Genomic DNA, 18,300 nt, shown 5'->3' with positions numbered 1-18,300 from the left:
CCTGCAACTGAAGATGTTGCAGTCTCAGGATGAACAGCCTGTTTGTTTAAAGGGCTTATTACTGGTGCTTAATGCTATTTTGACAGATGAAAGTGAGTCAATTATAGCTGGAAATAGCTCTGGCTGCATCAGTTTCTTCCAGGTGGTTGCCCATTCCCCATTCAAGGGACTTTTTCTCTCCTTAACAAAGGGCAGTGTTTCTCCTCTTATCCCCAAGGACTCCAGAACCACCTCAAGAGTTTCCTCCTTCTAGGAAGGAATAATATTTAATATTTAAACAGTCCATGAGGTGAGGGTTGCCACTGCAGACCTACTCTGACAGGGATGAAGTGAAAACATGGTCCTGACAGGCCAACCTCCAGGATAAAGTATGTAGCCCCATTGAGCCCCGTGTCCATATGGGGATCATTCTGGCTCCATCAGACACACATGTGGCTGTTCCTTATCGAATGTCTCTCTAGGGCTTTCTGGGGGCAATGGGTTTTCCCTGCTGATACTCATCGTAATGAGGCCAGTGTTGGTCACAGGCTTGGGTGACCACAGTCACCTTCATGAGGACAAGAATCCTTTGTGGGTGGCTCAGAAGGCTTTCCAGGCTCACACTGAGTTATGCTAAGTCCCCAGTGAGGAGCATCCTGATGCCCCTCAGTCAGTGGGGAGTCTGTACACTGGGCTCTCTCACGTACCTGGTAATCTGCCATGTGGTTGGATGGGCAGTTGGGTATAGGGCCTGACCCCAAGCTGGGAGGTTGGGGGTATGGTAGGATATACATTTATAACAGGCATCTCTCACTGCATATGCTCAAGAAAGAACTCCCTTCCACAATGTTCCACAATGCCCCCAAACATGAACGGGCTTCTCTAAGCTCTTCTATCACAGACTATGGCACCGCCATATTGAGCTTGTTTGCTTGGTCTTGTTTGCTCAAACTCTAATTCTAAGAGTCATCTTGGATTTTTCTCTTTCTCTCCTCCCATTATGGTGCTTAAATAGAATCCACCAGCAAATCCTGCTGCCTTTACCTCAAAATTTTATAGCAAATCTGACCAACTCTTAGATATCCCATGCCATAATCCTAGTCTAAGCCATCATTATTTCCTGCCAGAGCTATTGCAGCAGCTTCCCAACAAATATTCCAGCTTTCATTCTTGCTGGAGGGATCTTTTAAAGACACAACTCAGATCTTCTCCCTCAACTCCTTCGCTGCCCCACAAACTTAGAATCAAACCCAAACTCTTTACTGTGCCCACAAACATATGTGCATTCTAGTCCCTGCCTCTCTCACCGACATCATCTCCTTCCTCTTTCTCCTTGCTCACTCTGTTTCAACCACATTTGTCTCTTGGTTGAACCTTGAACACACCCTCCCACCTCAAGGCCTTTGAACTTAAGGTTCCCTCCACCTGGAAGATTCCTACCCCAGATCTGCACATGGCTGGTGCTGTTTCGTCACTTGAGACTTAGCTCAAACCAACTTCTTTCCAGAGAAGAGTTTCCTGATAGCAATATTTAAAAGTATCTTATTTATTTGTTTCCCTGTAATTTATCTTTCCCTATAAGAAAACTTAATTGTTAATGAGATCTGAGATCTTTATTTTATTCACTACTGTATCTTAGTGTCTAGAACAGAGCCTGACACATAGTAAGCACTCAATAAATATATGCGGAATGAATGTGTGTAAGTTTTAAAACATATCCACAAATTGGCACTTTCCCAATGAGAGGCAGGGTCTATGTCTACTCCCCTTGATTCTAAGCTAATTTAATGACTAGATGGCTAGTAGATGATAATAGAAGTGACACTATGTGGTCTTAAAATGTGATGCAGCTTCTGCCATGGTCTCTGGGCCACTTGCACTAGAGCCTGGGCCACCATGTACATGTCTGACCACTCTAAGGCTACCATGCTGTGAGGAAGCCCAATCTAGCCCATACAGAGAGATCATTCGGAGAAACCCTAATATAACATAGAGAGAGATGCATGGTCAATCCCAGCTGCTTCAGCCCCCCACTGTTTTACTTCCAGCCAGTCTGACTGCACCTGACCTAAGAACCATCCAGGTGAGCCCTTCTCAGATTCTTAGCCAACAGAAATTGTAAACAATATAAAATGGATGTTGTTCTTTTTTTAAGCTACTAAGTTATGAGATGATTTTTACTGCAATAGATAACTGGAAGAGAGTGAATGAATGATTAATATTAAACTATTTTTCTTGTGGTTGCTATCATGGGCACTAGTAAATTCCTAGCCAATTTACTGATCCAAGTGCCAGGGAGATCTATGCCAGGTCACATGAATGGCAGGAAACAAAGAGGAGATTGGGAACTACTACTTGTTTGGCTGGGGCTGTTTAAGAATGCCATCCAGGTTGACATGGACTTCTTGATAGGAATAGTTCAGACCCTCCTCAACATTTCCTGTTTGTTTTCCTTAATTCTTGGAATCTCTTTCCTGGAATTAGAGATCCAGGCCTAACCAGGAAAATCCTTACCTAATTAGTTACATCAAAACTCTTCTTAAAGAGAGTGGATTCCATTGCTTTCACTCTCCCTCTCTCTTTCATATTGCCTAGGTAGAGTTCCCCTCCATCTTAGAGAGAAGACCTTGTGGACAAAAACATATCCTAAGAGATGCTCCTTTGAAGATCTCAGCCCAATCAATAAGATGTGCTCTGCAGAGTTAAAGAATATTGCACTGAGACATAAAGATGGCGATGATTGATGATAACATTAAGTGTTTCTACCGAAATGTTACTAGGCATTTCACATACATTATCTCATTTAGTCTTCACATCCTCCAATGTTACCATTCCCACTCATATTTCACTGAAGAGGCAACTAAAGTTTAAAGAGATTAAGGTGAATTACTTGAAGTCAAGTGCATCTGATCCTGATTTTCTTGAAAATCACACACCTGGGATGGTATGTGACGTGCCAGCCGCCATCTCTCCTCCCATGTTCATGGCATCTGTTCCCACTGAGCCTCAAGACAGCCCCACCCCCCCAGGATCATTCTCAACTCAGCTCTCTAGGCAGGCACTACCCATTGGTCAAAATTGGCATGCCAGATGAAACCCACTTGCCAAAACCCCTCATCTCTCAAGGAATGGAGGCTCAGAAAGGCCAGGTGACTTGCTGAGGCCATCCAGCAAGTGAGTGGTGGAGCTGGGATGGAAATGCACCTGGGAAAGGGATACTGCCTACCAAGAATCTCCCACACTTAGTGATGGTCCTATTGGCCTGTAGGGAGGCCGCTCACCCGCGAACGGCGTGCAGCAGGCGCAGCGAGGGGTATGCAGTGCGCACGTTGACGTGGTGCTTCAGGATAAGCTCGTTGACCCACTCAACACGCTCCTTGCCGCCCCGGGCCATGAAGGCTGGGATCCACAGGATGCTGCCATTGAGGCTGTGCAGCCGCTGCAGCAGCTTCTCCCGCCACGTGGCGTTGACCAAGTCCTCAAAGGCCCGCTGGATGACCGAGGGGTTCATGGTTACCAGGTCTGTCTTGAGCCCCACATCCCGGGCGTACTCCTGTACAGGGGCCAGGTTGCACCTGCCGGTGAAAAAGGCAACATGATCCTTTTGGGAAAGCTGAGACCCCTTCTTCTATTTAACTTGATCCCATCCTTTGCCTCTCCTTGCTTCTTTCTCATCCCCAAACAAAGACCCAGGACATCTCTCCATACTCACAGGCCCCTCCCATCATCCTTTCTCCTCCTTTTTCTGCCACAAACGTTTACTGAGCTCATATCATTTACCTAGAACTTTGCTAGACCCTGTGGATGTAAATGCCTGTCTTCTGGAGTTCAGGATCTAGGAGAGGAGGAAAGAAGCAAGTAAGCCAGTCCTCAGCCCACAAGATGATGATGCTTTTGCCAAGAGTGACCTGGCCCATTAGGTGACAGGGTGAGGGATCTGAAGGCAGACTCCCAGGGTCTAAACTCATTTTGACACTTTCTACCTGTGTGATTCCGGGAAACTTGCTCAACCTCCCCGTGCTTCCTGAGACCTTCCATTACTTCAGATGTGATAGAGATCACAACAACAGCATCCCTCCCAAGGATTAAAAGAATTGCTACATGCCCAGTACTTAGAACACTACTGGATATAATAAGAGCTTGATAAATGCTAACTGTTGTCATCATTCTTATGGGAAGGAGGAGTGTCAGGTGGACTTCCCTGAGGTGGTGACCACTAAGCAGAAGTCTATTAGTGGACAAGGTACATGAAAAGAGTGCTTCTCCAGTTTGCCAAGTCAGAAGAATCACCCCAGGCACTCGTTAAAAATACAGATTCCCCGGTTCCTCACCTGGAGATTCTGATTCAGCAGGTGAGCCTAAGCATTGATACCTATTTTTCACGAGCTCTTCCTCTTCAGGTAGTGTTATAGCCAAGCAGTTTAGGAATACCATGCTATAGCACTGTAGGCACAAGAAAGGCATCGAAGGGCAGAGAGGTGGCAAACAGCATGGGTGTTTAGGGAAAGGCAAGTGATTTGGTCTGACTGGAGCATATTGTGTAGAGGAGATGGGCTTGGGGAGGCAAGCAGAGTGAGATATCAAAGGACCTGTGTGCCAGGGACTTGGTTCTGAGGGCAGTAGGGAGCCACTGAGGGTTCTGGAGCAGGAGAATGACATGGACGGTTTAGAATTTTTGGCCACAATTAGAAAGCAATGAGATGAAGTTGCGGTATGGGTTGGAGGGGATGGAGTTGGGTACTGGAGGGCAAACTAAGAGGTCACTGCAAACTCATGCTGACAAGTCAGGCTGCCTGGGTGAGCAGCCTCTGCTATTTAACCTGACGACTTCCTTGTGGGAGACCCGGTCTGGGTGTGCACACCTGGGTTTCCTGCCTGTGCCTGGGACTGGGATGGCAGCAGACGGCACTGCAGGGGAGGTCTGGCTGCTGTCTGGAACAGAAGATTTAATGGTGGAAAAGCCCTTTGACCAGTGAAAATAAGTCTGAGAAATCCAGTTAAGAGTGTAAAAATAGAGGCTGGAGACATGAGAACAAGGGATCGCAGGTCATTATCAAATGAAGAAATCCAGGAACACACCATTTATCCTTCCTTTAAGCAAGGACTTTCCTTTTTCAACAACTGGGGAGAAAAAGTGGGTTAATCAGAAAGAAAACTAACATTTTTTTGAGTCTCTGGTGTGTGCCAGGCACTGACTGGTCCTTTAACATAGGTCAGCTCATTTTATTGTGACCTAGTTTTAATCACTCTCCTGTTACAAAGGAGGAAATGGAGGCCCAGTGTGTGAGGATCAATTTGCTCAAAGGCCCAGAGCTAGAAGGGAACCACCAGGAGTCAAGATCAGGTATATTCGACTCAAAGAGCCTGTTTGTGATTTCAGACTGAACCCCCTAAAATATCGCCTCTTCCCATCCCTGCCCTTAGGCCTTGCTATTTTTGACTGTGGCTAAACCTTGCAAGGGGATAGGATTGCTCTGGGTCAATTCACCTTCAGGAGCCCTTGCCACAGGCCTCAGAGACTGAGGTGTCACTGCAGCACATCAGCCAGTGTGGGGCTGCCCAGGTCTCAGTTACTCCTATTGCCTTGAAACCCGGCTTAGCCAGGCTTCCAAGGCCTTCCTGAGGGTCTGGGGCCAATTCTAGGCCAAGCTCCGGGTCCTGAGAGCAGGGCCAAGTGGACTCCATGCAGTTCGGATGGATTGGGATCAATCATGGGGCAGGAGGGGCTGTGAGAGAGGCAAGGAGAATGAAGGGGATGTGGCACCTGACCCTGGCGTCTCACGAGGGGTGAAGCAGGAAATATACTCCCAACTGCAATGTTGGCCTGTCTGGGATGCCACCTCCTGGAAGATGCTGTGGGTAATGGGAACAGGGGCTGTGAGCTCCTTGCAGGCAGGCCCCAGCCCTCATTCAGTATAGGACTTGGCTCACAGTAAGGGCTCCATACCTTACCTGCAGAGGCACAGGAAGAGGGAGGCAGGGATGGGCTGTGAAGTCCAAGCTTTTCCAATGACTGTGCCTCAGTGAGGATGCTGGGTTAGGGGAGCTCTGCCCTAAGTGGACTGTCTAGATGTCTTCCTTCCCCACCAGATGTGAATTGCTTCATTTAGGTGAGAAGGAGGCGTTAGGAAGGGGTTCAATCTGATCTAGGCTCTCTTTTGTCCAACAGTAGGCCAGGCCTCCCAAAGTGACTTCTGGATGGGCTTGGCTCCGGGCAGGAGAGGAGTTACTCCCTTCCAGAAACCACCACACCCACAGGTACACATTGAAGAGTACTCTGCAGGGTGAGAGAGGCAGCTTGGGCAGGCTCTGGAGGCCAACTACTCGGTCCACTGCCTGGCTCCAGCCCTCATTAGCTGTGTGGCATTTGCCTCTCTCTGCCTCAATTTCCTCACTGCAAAGCCAGGATAAAAACAGAGCACTCCATACAGAATAGTTGTGAGAATTAAATAAGTTAATAAACATGAAGTACATAGAATAGCACCTGGTACATTCTAAGTGGCCAAAAAATGGTAAGGGATAACAGTGATGATGATGTGGTTTATCCATGGAAGGGCATTTGTTCATCAGATTCTCCCTATGGAAGAAGTGCATGTGTGTGTGTGTGTGTGTGTGTGTGCGCACAATGAAGTTCTGATCCCCAAACATCTGAGAACTTATACTCTGCACACACGATCTCAGATACACCCAGTGTCCTCAGCGTGGCATTGCAGGATCATGGGGCTCTCCTGGGACCAGCCCCTCATCCATTCCCAGCAGCAATTTGTGTAGCTGATGCTTGCTTGAGCAGTGCCCTGCCGGATCCATGCATCTGCCTTCTTGCTTCCACACCTGTCTTCATGCTGTTTCCTCCTCCTCACCACTTTCACTGGTCAAAGGCAAGCCACGCTCCAATGCCGCTTCTGCCGGAAGCCTGCCTTGAGCTCCCTAGGAGGTACTAGGTTTTGCAAGATCGTTGCATTTTGCGTGCCATGTGTCCCACCAGGACTTACAAGCTTGTGTTCCCCACACAGAGTTTTCTGAGAGGGGGTGAGGTCTTGCGTGTCTTTGTGTTTCTCCCACAGAGGAGGTAGGGTGAATGGATTGAAGACTTGGATTGGCAGAGACAGAAACCTCTATCAGGAGCTTCACAGCGTCTGCCATTCTAGCAAAGCCACATGGAGGCCCTCCTCTGGCCTGGCACAGCCTTGTACTGGAGGCCCAGAGATGGACACAGCCACTCTGCTCTGGAGGAGCTCACCACCTGGGGTTGAGGTGGGTGGAGTGGAGACAGAGTCCACGGGGAATTAACACTTAGTGTCCCTGTTGTGTGGGAGACACCATGCCAGGCGTATTCACATATGCTGTCTCATTTAATGCTTGCAACATCATGCTCTCTTTACTGTTAGTGTGGGGCTTTGGCCTGTAGGATATTTCCAAGTGCAGGGCATGGAATAAACTCCTAGATGGGAAGAACCCAGAGGAATAGTCCCAGCGGGGTGGAGGAGCTGGTGCCACTGCTGGGTACCGTATCCCTGATGTCAAATGTAAGTCTGTACACAGTGGGGCTGCATAATCTTGTCCTAAAACACCCCTCAGGTCTACCCCAGAGACACATGGGAGTTTCAGAGACATGCGGGAGTTTCAGAGTCATGGACATAGGCCTAAGGGACAAAGAACAACTGCACTTTTTGAAGTAGCTTGCTCCTTGGCATTTTTGATCCATATTTTCCAAGTATGTGTGCATGGGTGTGGACATGACTCCCAGGAGTGAGGCAGAGCATGCCCCGGCTGCGCCTCTCCACGTACAGTCACACACCAGCAGTGGTGTCCCCTGGGGTGCTTGTTAGAAATGCTGAGTTGCTGGCCTCACCCTAGACCCCAAAACTCTGCATGTCAATAGGCCCAGGTGACTCCTGTCCATGGTAAAGTCTGAGAAGCACTGGGCTAGAGCACAGACCGTATTCATAATGAAAGAACCTCACGGCCAGCCAGTCCACCCAGCCCATTTTACAGATGATAAAACTGAGGCCCAGAAAGGCAGAGAGATACACTCCAAGTCATGTGACAAATGGATAGCAGAGCCAAGGCACAGCTTTGGACTGTGCGCTGCTGACTACGTGAAAGGGTCCCAAAAGGAAACTGTGGCCAAAATCTGCCTCTAAAAATTCCTGGGTCAGGACTTCATGGGGTGTGTAAAGCTCACTGTGGGGACTCATGACTTGTGACAATGGAAGAGGCATGGCTTACATGTGTGGCATTAGGTCAGAAAGCCACCCTTCCCTCCCCCAGATACTGCTGAGCACTCCTGGAGAGGATCCGACCCCGTGGGAGGCCTTGGCCCCCACACACTCACCTTTAGCACCCACCCGTCACTCCTTCTCCGGCTTCCAATCAGACAGACCTGCCACTCTTCCTTCTTCCTTTCCTCTCCCCTCACCCTCCCTCCACCAGTCTTTAGACTAAAGGGCTTTGAAAAACAGGGACTGAGCTGTTGGATGTGCCAGGCCCAGACAGACCTGGCAGAGGATGACAAAACTCTGGCTGCCAGGCTGCGGTAGCATTTCAATCCCAGAGGATGCAAGAGTAAAGACACGGTTTCTTCCCATGTCCCAAGGTTTAGGGAACTCTACAATAGGGCGGCTTCCCAAAGCCCCAGGACAAGGCTGTCTTTGCCTCGAGTTGGTCCCCACAGAAATATGAGAACGTTTGCAGTTCTGCCAGGGCTGGGGAGCCGGCTGGAATGAAACTCGAGGCTCTGCATGCCCTATTTTTGACCGGGAGACAGCAAAGCCTTGTTTCCATGACTGTGGCGGGTTGGGGGTCAGGTGTCAGGGCCATGGGCAACCTTGTGTGCAAATGTCCCAGGCAACTGGAAAATGAGAGCTGATATTTTAGAGAAAATTATAGTCAGGTACAAAATTCAAGTTTCTGTGTTACTCCCGCACTTCCCAGATTTTGAGAACAGAGTAATAAAGTCACTAGTAGGGCACCCCCTCCCAAGATACTTACAAGAGTTTTGCAAACTTGAACCAACAACTGGCCAGCCCAGGAGATTTTCTTACCAACCTTTTGTACCAGGCTCTACCTCAGGGGATCAGCAAACTTTTTCTATAAAGGGCCAGATAATGACATTTTTGGCTTTGCAGTGATATGATCTCTGTGTTGTGACTCTGCAGTTTCACCCGATGACTTAACCATGCAAGAGTGACTCCACTCTCCTTGTAGTGAGACAACAGCCATCAATGATATAAAAACGGGTGGCATGGCTGTGTTCCAACCAAACTTTATTTACAAAAGTAGGCTGCAGGCCAGCATCTGCCCACCTTTGCTGTGGATCAGTGATTCTCAACCTTGGCTGTAAATCAGAATGACCTGAGCTCCCTGGGTTGCCCGCACCCCTGCCACACCTCTCTTCCCCTCTCCTCCATTGATTTGATTGGTTTGAGGTACATTCTGGACATTGGAGGCGAAGCTCCCCAAGTGATTCTGATGAGCAGTCATGGTTGAGAGTAGGGGCTAACTCCGCCAAGGCCTCTTGTTTCAATCTCTTGGGACAGCTGGCAATGCTCCACTGAAACACAGCCTGCCCGCCGCTCTGGCCCCAGAGTGCCTGCTGGAGCGTGTTACCTGATGACGAAGCTGTGGGCGTCAATCTCCTGCCCACAGCCGCTGTTCAGCAAGACCCCCGAGTTGCCCACGATGGCACAAGTTCCAAAGTGCTTGTTCTTCAGTGGCGAAGTCCTGGGGAGGAGCTCGTAGAGGTTCTGGGACACATTCATGGTGCTGTCTCGATCGAAGATGTAATGAATAATATCTCCAGGCTTCAGGGTTCCCTTTAGGACAGAAATGTCCTTTTCAGCATCCAAGAACTTTAAAATTTGCTTCCTGTGAAAACCAAACATGCATGAGGAAAGTCTCCAGGGTGCCAGCTGCCCTTTGCCAGCCCAGCTTTTCCTGTCCAGTGTCGCCCTGCAGGGTGGCTGCAGCCCAGCAAACACGTGGAGTAGGCTGAGTTCAGATGCCCTCAAGAACAGGTTCCAGGCAGGGATGGCCAGAAGCGGCCCAGAAGCAACTATGATGGTGGCCAATATGGGGGTTGCCAGGGTTACACCTTCTTCCTTTGCTAGGTGAAAACTGCCCTGTGAAATCACTTCATTAGGGCTGGAGGTGAGCTCCTCACAGCGGGCCCCAGAAGGAAGGATGGCCCACCACCCCAGTTTCCCCAGGACTGCCTGGCTCAGGCACTGAAAGTCCCATGTCCCTGAAAGCCCCACAGTCTGGGGCACACCCAGATATTTGGTGAGCTTACATTACCCTCACTCTCTTAGGGGGATTTAGGGCCATCCTCTGACAGGGATGAAAATGAATGGCTAGGTATAAAATCTAAGTTTCTCTGTTACTCCCACAATTCTTAGATTTTGAAAAAAGGATAATAAAGTTGTCTAGGAGCAGAAAGCCAGATGACAGGCGCCTCTCACTCCTTACCGGCCCATTTTCTTCCGCGGAAGGTTTCTCTGGGCACATTGCAAAGGGGCTTTCTGGGGGATGGATACTGTGACGTGTATGGACTCTCTCCGCCTTTGAGACACTGAGAGGATGGCCTGCCATCCTGCAAGCTGGAGCACGTCCCCTTGCTGACCCCCTCTAGTTGCTATCTAGTGTTTATGGGGGGGATTGTAAACATGGACCCCTCCCAGGTCCCACAGAGAAGGGCTCCTTTGTGTTGTTTCAGAACGAAGGACAGCTCTCTAGGCTCTAGGGTAGCTTTGATTTAGAGAAAGTTCTCGAATCGAATCATCTAGCAAAGCACAGAGAAAGGATGGAGTGGGGTCAGGAAAGGGATGAGTGTCCTCTTGGCCTTGCCAGAAAACTTTACCTGAAACACACAGCCTTCTGCCAAGGAGTCTGAAAATCCTAGCTGCGAGTTTTATTTAAAGAACTGTTTAAATCACCCGAGATTTTAAGAAATGATTCCAGTCATAAAGAGAAAGAAATTGGGTACCTAGATAAGCTGAAATTAATTTCATATTCTGCTGCAAATTCCTATCTAGAACAGATACAAAGATGCTGTTCTTTGTTTTCAGAGTCCCGGAGGTGCAGAATTTTCATGCACTTTGCAAATGTTAGACGCTGTTAGATGCTGTCCCATCTCGCAGATAGTAACACTGAGGCCTGAAAGCCTGCTGGATTTGAGATGTTCACAACCTATGGTATGTTCCAGTAGGCTGCACATTCAGTCACTTAGGGAACCTTTAAGTATTTCAAATTTCCTGGCTGACGTGAGAAATCTTGATTCTGAGAGTGGCCCAGGTCTCAGCATTACTCTCAAAAGCTCCCCAGGTGACTTTAATGTGTGACCAGGCTCAAGAGCCTCTGGGGCAGCCAGGGGGCAGCTAGAACACTTGGTAAGCTCGATGCTTCTCATCCATTGTCTTTCCTTATTAATGACCTGCCTCTCTTGCTATCATATAGGGGAAACCACCCTTGTAGAATAATTCGTATCTGTTGATGGAAAACAGAGGCATTGTTTTTATTTACTGTGCTTTACCAAGGATTATATGACTTGACAAACTAATATAGTTGGGAAATTGCTGAAACCTTTGCAATTACTTACCCCAAAGTATTTAAAAACAAAGAGAGCCCCTAGAAAGCCCATAAATAAACACCTCTGTGAGTGAATTAGTTTCTAATTATGAGAAATTACCATCAATTATTAAACATCATTCCAAATCACTTGCAGAATCTTTTATTATGAATAATCTTGGTGATTAATTGAAGCTGGAGGAAATTCTTTTTCCCTCGGGGTGAAGGTACATTGTTGCTGCTGAAGGGACTGTGTTTGCAGGGTCTTTATGAAGGACACAGTCTCGTCTTCATAAGGGGTTGGGGAGCTATTTCTCTACCCAATGGTTGGAGAAAGGGACATTGGGGACCATGGGTAGCTCATACTGGCAGGAGGATTTCATTCACGGTGGTGTAGTGGGGAGAATGGTGACCCCCTCTAAAATGTATGTCCACCTCCTAACCCCTGGAATCTGTGAATGTGCCCACATTTCAAAAGAGCATCTTTGCGGATGTAATTAACTTAAGGATCTGGAGATTAGATCCTGGATTACCCGGGTGGGCCCTAAATGCAATGACAGGTGTCCTTAAAAGAGACAGAAGAGAACAAGACAGAAGCACAGAAGAGATGGCCACGTGAAGATGGAGGTGGGGGTTGGAGTTCTGCGGCCACCAGAGGCTTGAAGGGGCTAGAGGATGGGTTCTCCCTTGGAGCCTGCAAGGGGGTGCTCAGAATTGTGGCATCCAGAGCGGTGCAAGAATAAATTTCTGTTGTTTTAGGCCACTGTGTTGGTGGTAACTTGTTACAGCAGCCCTAGGGAACTAATGCAGTTGGGGTTGCTGACTCCACGGTGCCCCTGATCAAAGGGGGCAGCTGTTAGGGCTTCTTGAGGGGGATGGAGGGCCACCAGGAGGCCTCTGAAGAGGCGCTGGGTAAGGAGTGCAGGGTGGCAGGGAGTCAGCTACTTCAGATGGTTTCTCAGCTGCTAGGTCCCCAGAGCTCATGCCTTTCAATTCCCCAGCCCTGCACAGTCCCAAAACTAAGCTTCAAGAACTAGGGTGCAGAGGCATTTCCATTTTGACAGTGAGCCTTGTGGAGGGGGCAACTCCCTGCTCTGCGTGGTGACATTGCTGATGGCTGCTGTCCTCTCTTCCCATGGTATGGCCTGGGATGGTCATCAATCATTCCCCATCTGGTCCTGGCTATCATCCCAACCTTACCCCCCTATTCCTTGCCTCCTGCTTCCTGCTCCTGCGGCACTGTCCACAAGCACCAGATCACAGACTCTGTGCACGTGGGAAGCAGCTTGGTGAACTCCTAATTATCCTTCAAAACCCACTGCTCCTGGCCAGCCTTCCTGGCCAGTCTTCTTAGTCCTCTTACAAAATGAATGACTCTTTGCTCAGTATGGCCTCTTTATTTCCATCTATGTGTAAGATGTAGCACCACCTAATGTGTATGTCACAGCACACTGTCTTGTCTTTGATTGTATTCGTGTCCCCACCTAGCATGTCTGATTCATGCTAGCACCCCCGGGGCCCCAGCACGATGCCTGGAACTGAATAGTTGGATTATACTTATAAATATTTGCTGGGTCAATCATGGCTATATCTAAGCTAAGTGTCCAAAATGCTGAAGTTGTAATTCCTTCTCCACGGTTCCCCATTGCCACCACCCGATGATGCCTGCAATGCTCTGAAAACATCACTCTGCACAGATCAGGACGAGAGATGCTCTCTGGCTAAACAGACCTCTGCTTTTTGGTCGGCTGTCATGTCAGTTCCTGGGTTCTCCGGATGCCCCTATAGCTCTAGGTTTTCATTTTCATGTTGTCGGGGAGGAGCAGCCTACGCAAGCCGCAAGGGCTGAGGGAGGGAGCAGCTCTCCAAGAACAAACTGGAGGACTGTCACTGAAAGGGGATGTGAATCCCAGGCAGACCCCAACAAGTAAGGACTCTTTATGCCTGGGAAGAAGCAGCCACCTGTGGCCTCGACTGCCCAGGCTCCCTCTGCTGCTGACCTGAGACTCAAGGTTTGCTGCTTCTAAGCCCAGAACCTCAGTGGGTGTTCCTGCCACCGCCTGGCCCCAGTCGCCACATACACAGGCTGGGCCGCTAGGCTTGTCTCCGGTTTTTATTTCCAATTGATCACTTACAGATGAAACCTGCCTCAGCGGGAGGTAAACATTTTATTTCTATCCTGACTTCTTTAGATGATGAAGAGCGGCAATTTGCCCGTGTATGCTGAAGACCAAGTCTACCTCTTGTCCTGTAGGTAATTACCAGTACCTGATCCTCAGAGAGAGCGTCTGGTTATGTCTCCATTTGGACGAGGCTGGCTGGATGTTGTGCTTGATGCTTTCATTACTTCTGTCAACAACAGCTGGTGATAAGGAGCCGTTTATTACAACTTCAGCTCTGGAAGGAAAAAAAAAAAAAAAAAAAGGAAGAGGGTAGACATGATGTGTTAGCAAGCCGATGACAAGTCTAATAGTTTTGTTTTTGCACGGGCTTGAATGTAAACTTCTCCAGAAGAGCAAAATTGCAGTTATTACCTGAGAAGAAAAGGAAGTCTATTTATCTTCCAGTAATGCACAAACTCTGTCCCTCAGGTATAACCTACATACATTCTTGGAGACAGGAAGGAGGGTGATAAACCTATTTTTCTTCCCCTGCCCCTAGTGATTTTTTTTTCCTGGTAAAACCTGGCAGTCACTGTCAGAAGAGTAATATTTCTTATTCAAGCTATTGATAAGAAACTCTACAAGGAGCAGGTATACGAGCAACAAAGTATCAAATGATGGGCTTACAAACTTAGAAGAGAAAACAAGAACTCATACCAGGACAGTGTAATTGTAGCCTGTGGCTTCACCTTCGTCCGTGGCAGCCCCATCACTCTCTTGAGGGTAATTCCGAGATATGCTCCTTGAAACATGGACCTTGTTACACAGTCATCTGTGCTGTGTCTGTCCCTCATAGGAGACTGTACGCAAGGGATCTCCCGCATTCATTTTAATTCCCTAATGGTCTAACATAGCGGGTGCTCAATAAATAAGTATTGTTGAATTTAGGTTGAAATCGATCCTGGGGGAGCCTTGAGTGAATGAAAGAACTGGCTGGCTTTATAATCCCTGGGTAGATCACGATTCTGGGTAAACACCCCCTTTCCATCTGACTCAGGAACACCAGGTATTACAGGACTGGCTTGAATTCAGAGGCTTGAAATCTATGCTAGTAGGTTTCTATAAACTAGGTTACAATTCTATCTTTAAAGGCAGTGTAAGAGTTAGCCGCCTTGTGGCAGGATGCACACAGATATATGTGGGTCACATCCAAAGTTCTTTTTGTCTGTGCTGACAGCAGATTTTCCCAGTTAGAATAAGTGGATTTGTGATGACACATTCTGAAGCTTTAAAGAGTTCGAACCAAACATCTATGTCCTCTTGATTTATCTTGAAACAGCCAAGTTAAAAAAGATGAAATCCTGTTAGTGAGTTCTAAACCTGACGCTCCACTTTGACTTTTTTTTTTTTTCTTTTGGAGACAGAGTCTCACTCTGTCACCCAGGCTGCGGTGCAGTGGCGTGATCTTGGCTCACTGCAACCTCCACCACCCAGGCTCAAGCAATTCTCCTGCCTCAGCCTCCTGAGTAGCTGGGATTACAGGCGAACACCACCACACCTGGCTAATTTTTGTATTTTAGTAGAGATGGGGTTTCGCCCATTGTCCAGGCTGGTCTTGAACTCCTGACCTCAGGAGATTTGCCTGCCTCAGCCTCCTAAAGTGCTGAGATTACAGGCGTGAGCCACCACGCCTGGTCCTACTTTGACTTTTACAGGTAGAGAAGGACTTCATTGAGTGGTGCATGTTGTCTCACACATTCCCTTCACGCACCCACCTCCACTCCTCAATATTTCTGACTCCTTCTGGCTGATATCACTTCTCTTGAATTCAAATATCTGTAACTTTGCAGAGGATAGAGAATTGACGAGTTTTGAGTAAGGCAGAGGAACTCTTCCTAGCATGCAGGCTTAAGGGAGCTTCTGAGAGGGTACATAAGACCTAACCCTTTGGAATTTTTACTGTTTTCATGCAAGAAGCAGAGGGTACAGTGGAAAGATTTCCTAAGCTGTGTGATGTGGGTCAATCACTTTACCTCTCTGAGCCACAGATTGCCCATTTATAGAAACAAGGTGTAGAAGAGACAGATATCCATCTCATGAGGTTCCAGAATTTTTAAAGGAGCACCGATGTTTCCGGCATGCCCCACTGGCTGCCACCTCATGAGGCTCTAGCAGGAGCTGGCATTGCTGCATCCTTTTGGTACCACCAACTTCTATGCAGAACACAGGCAGGGGCACTGACCTCAAGGACACAGAATAAGCAGCTTCACCCAAGCTTTGCTGAAGCCTACCTCAGTAGGCACGCACAACAGAAATGCTTTAATGTTGGTGATGAGGAGTCATCGCACTAAGAGGCTAGCTGATGTGCTCATCAGAAATCAGTGACTGGGCTCTGGTGTCTCATGGCTTAAGGTAGGTTCAGTCTAGGGTGATGCTTCTCAGAGACTGGGGCACACTGGATGGCACCAGGCTCAGGAAAGAAGGAGCTTCAGAGGAATTCTACCGTGGATGCTTGGAGAGGGGACCCGCTCGGAAACCTCCAGGAAAGGTTTCCAGACTTCTCCTGGACACAAGATGGCAAAGGTTGGAAAGGGAGAGAGATAAATGCTGGTGTGGGTAATGTTAAATTCCATTTCTCTCTCCACTTTCCAGGGTGAATTTGGATGGCATCCTGCATAGCCCATCATGGTCTTAAGGGATTTTAACCCTGGCTCAGTTGCAGTCTACCTGGGGGACTTGGAAAAGTCACTTCAGGTTTCCAGACTCTGCCTTCTTATCTGTAAAGTAAAGGGGATGGATTAGAAAACTCCAGGGTCCACCTCGGTTCACAGGTTTTACATGCTCTGTGCTGCACAAACACGTTGGATTGGTGAGTTGAGATATTCCTCTTCAATGAATGTGTCCTCCTGTTTCCAGTCCCCTCCCCCATTTCCAAAATGACATTAGAGGTACATTTCAGGCTTAAGCTGCTTCACCTCCTGACTCCTGAACTTCACTCCCAGTGACCTTCTTTTCATGCCACAGATATATCCGCAGTGGTACTAACAAGCATCAAATAAGTACCTTTAACATATCAGGTGTTGGGCTAGATAGATTCTTACATTTGGTGGTTCTAATCCTTAAACACTCCTCAAAGAAGACACTGCAGTATTATTCTAATTAAATGGAGAAGCCAAGGCTCAGAGGGGTAAAATCACTTGCCTAAGGCCCTGGCTAACAAACACTGGGGCTGAGGCCAGGGCTGCCTGGCTCCCGGGACTGTTTCTTTCCACTTCTTATACTTGATTCCTATGAGACTGTGGCCCCTCAAGCTACCATGAGGACTTGGGCTTCAGGGGCAGGATCTTCTTTCTCTGAAACGGGGCCTCATTTCATAATAGAACAGAGGGACTTAGGAGCACGTGGCCTTCTTTCTTTCTGCCATGTTCACATTCCACCTGGCATAACACAGGCTTCATTCATAGCTCCAAGGTGGCTAAGAGGTCATTACAGAGCTAGAAGCAATGATGTCAGGGACAGAGGGAACAGTTTCTCGAGTCAGTCATGCAGGGTCAGGGACAGATGTACTTCACAGGTCTCATACAGAAAAGAGATCTAAAAAGATATGTGTCACCACACCCAGCTAATTTATTTTGCATTTTTATTAGAGATGGGGTTTCGCCATGTTGCCAAGTCTGGCCTTGTACTGCTGGGCTCAAGCGATCTACCTTGCTTTCCACAGTGCTGGGATTACAGATGTGAGCCACCATGCCTGGCCCATGACGTGGATTTATCTTATAGCTTCCTTATGACTGTATCAGGTTAAACATGTTTTAATATGAATAATACATAGGTGATACTGCTTTCAATGCATCCCTCCAGGTTGCATATAATGTCAACTTGCCTCCTCATTGGTAATGATGAGTTTAAGCACTTGGTTAAGGTGGTGTCTGCTAGATTTCTCCACTGCAGTAGTAACTTTTCCCATTTGTAATCAATAAACAATATTTGGAGTGAAAAAAAAATAAAAAAATAAAAAAATATGGAAGGGCAAATAACAGACTATCCTCTGCATCATACGGCCGTCTTATTCCCACAATGACCAAAATAGGACATTTAGAAAGCAAAACAAGGCCCTGATCTTGAGTAGTAGCCTTTGTTTACATCATATAACTTGGCACTTCCTTCCACTGCTCCTTAAGCTCAGGCTTATAAGACTACAGGCCATAGATACGGGACACTTGTCATCGATGGAGAATGGAGACTCAGAAGCATGGTGCAGCCACAACCAGGGGCAAGCCTGGGTTTGCGTGTTCTCCTGCATTAAGCTGTCCCCTGGCAATGATTGTTCTGCACCATTACATGAAGTAGAAACACTCTTTCAGAATTTGGAGCGTCCATTCAATAATCAGGGTTAACATTACTGTGTTGACTCCCTAAATATTTTAAGAGGTCTCAGCAAAGTTCCCGAATGCTTTATTTTCCATCTTAACCTCCTGGACAAGTCATTTACCACAATGAAATTGAGTGAAAATCCTGGTTCCCTTCAGGGTCTCCATTGCTCAGCAAACATGCAAGTTTGAGTAAGCTCATTGGTGTCCCAGGCATTACAAAGTGGGTGGGCTCTTTTCCAGAAAGTGACCCTTACCCATCTGCATTTTCCATCTCTGCAGCC

The 18,300-nt window shown here is 47.8% G+C and overlaps 1 protein-coding gene across 1 annotated transcript in view; it reads right to left on the bottom strand.

Moving 5' to 3' along the window:
- The window catches only part of ST8SIA2 (ST8 alpha-N-acetyl-neuraminide alpha-2,8-sialyltransferase 2), an 81,137-nt gene that overhangs the window by 26,416 nt on the left and 36,421 nt on the right, over nt 1-18,300 (bottom strand). The window contains exons 3-5 of the mRNA XM_054450926.2: nt 13,813-13,941; nt 9,589-9,846; nt 3,261-3,554 (exon numbers count right to left, since the gene is read on the bottom strand). Coding sequence (XP_054306901.1) covers nt 3,261-3,554; nt 9,589-9,846; nt 13,813-13,941 — 681 coding nt within the window. The remainder of the gene's footprint in view (nt 1-3,260; nt 3,555-9,588; nt 9,847-13,812; nt 13,942-18,300) is intronic.

Source organism: Pongo pygmaeus, chromosome 16, assembly GCF_028885625.2.
Source record: "Pongo pygmaeus isolate AG05252 chromosome 16, NHGRI_mPonPyg2-v2.0_pri, whole genome shotgun sequence".
Lineage (NCBI taxonomy): Eukaryota > Metazoa > Chordata > Mammalia > Primates > Hominidae > Pongo > Pongo pygmaeus.
Note: the sequence above shows the minus strand (reverse complement) of the source record. Positions and strands in the feature narration are given on the sequence as shown.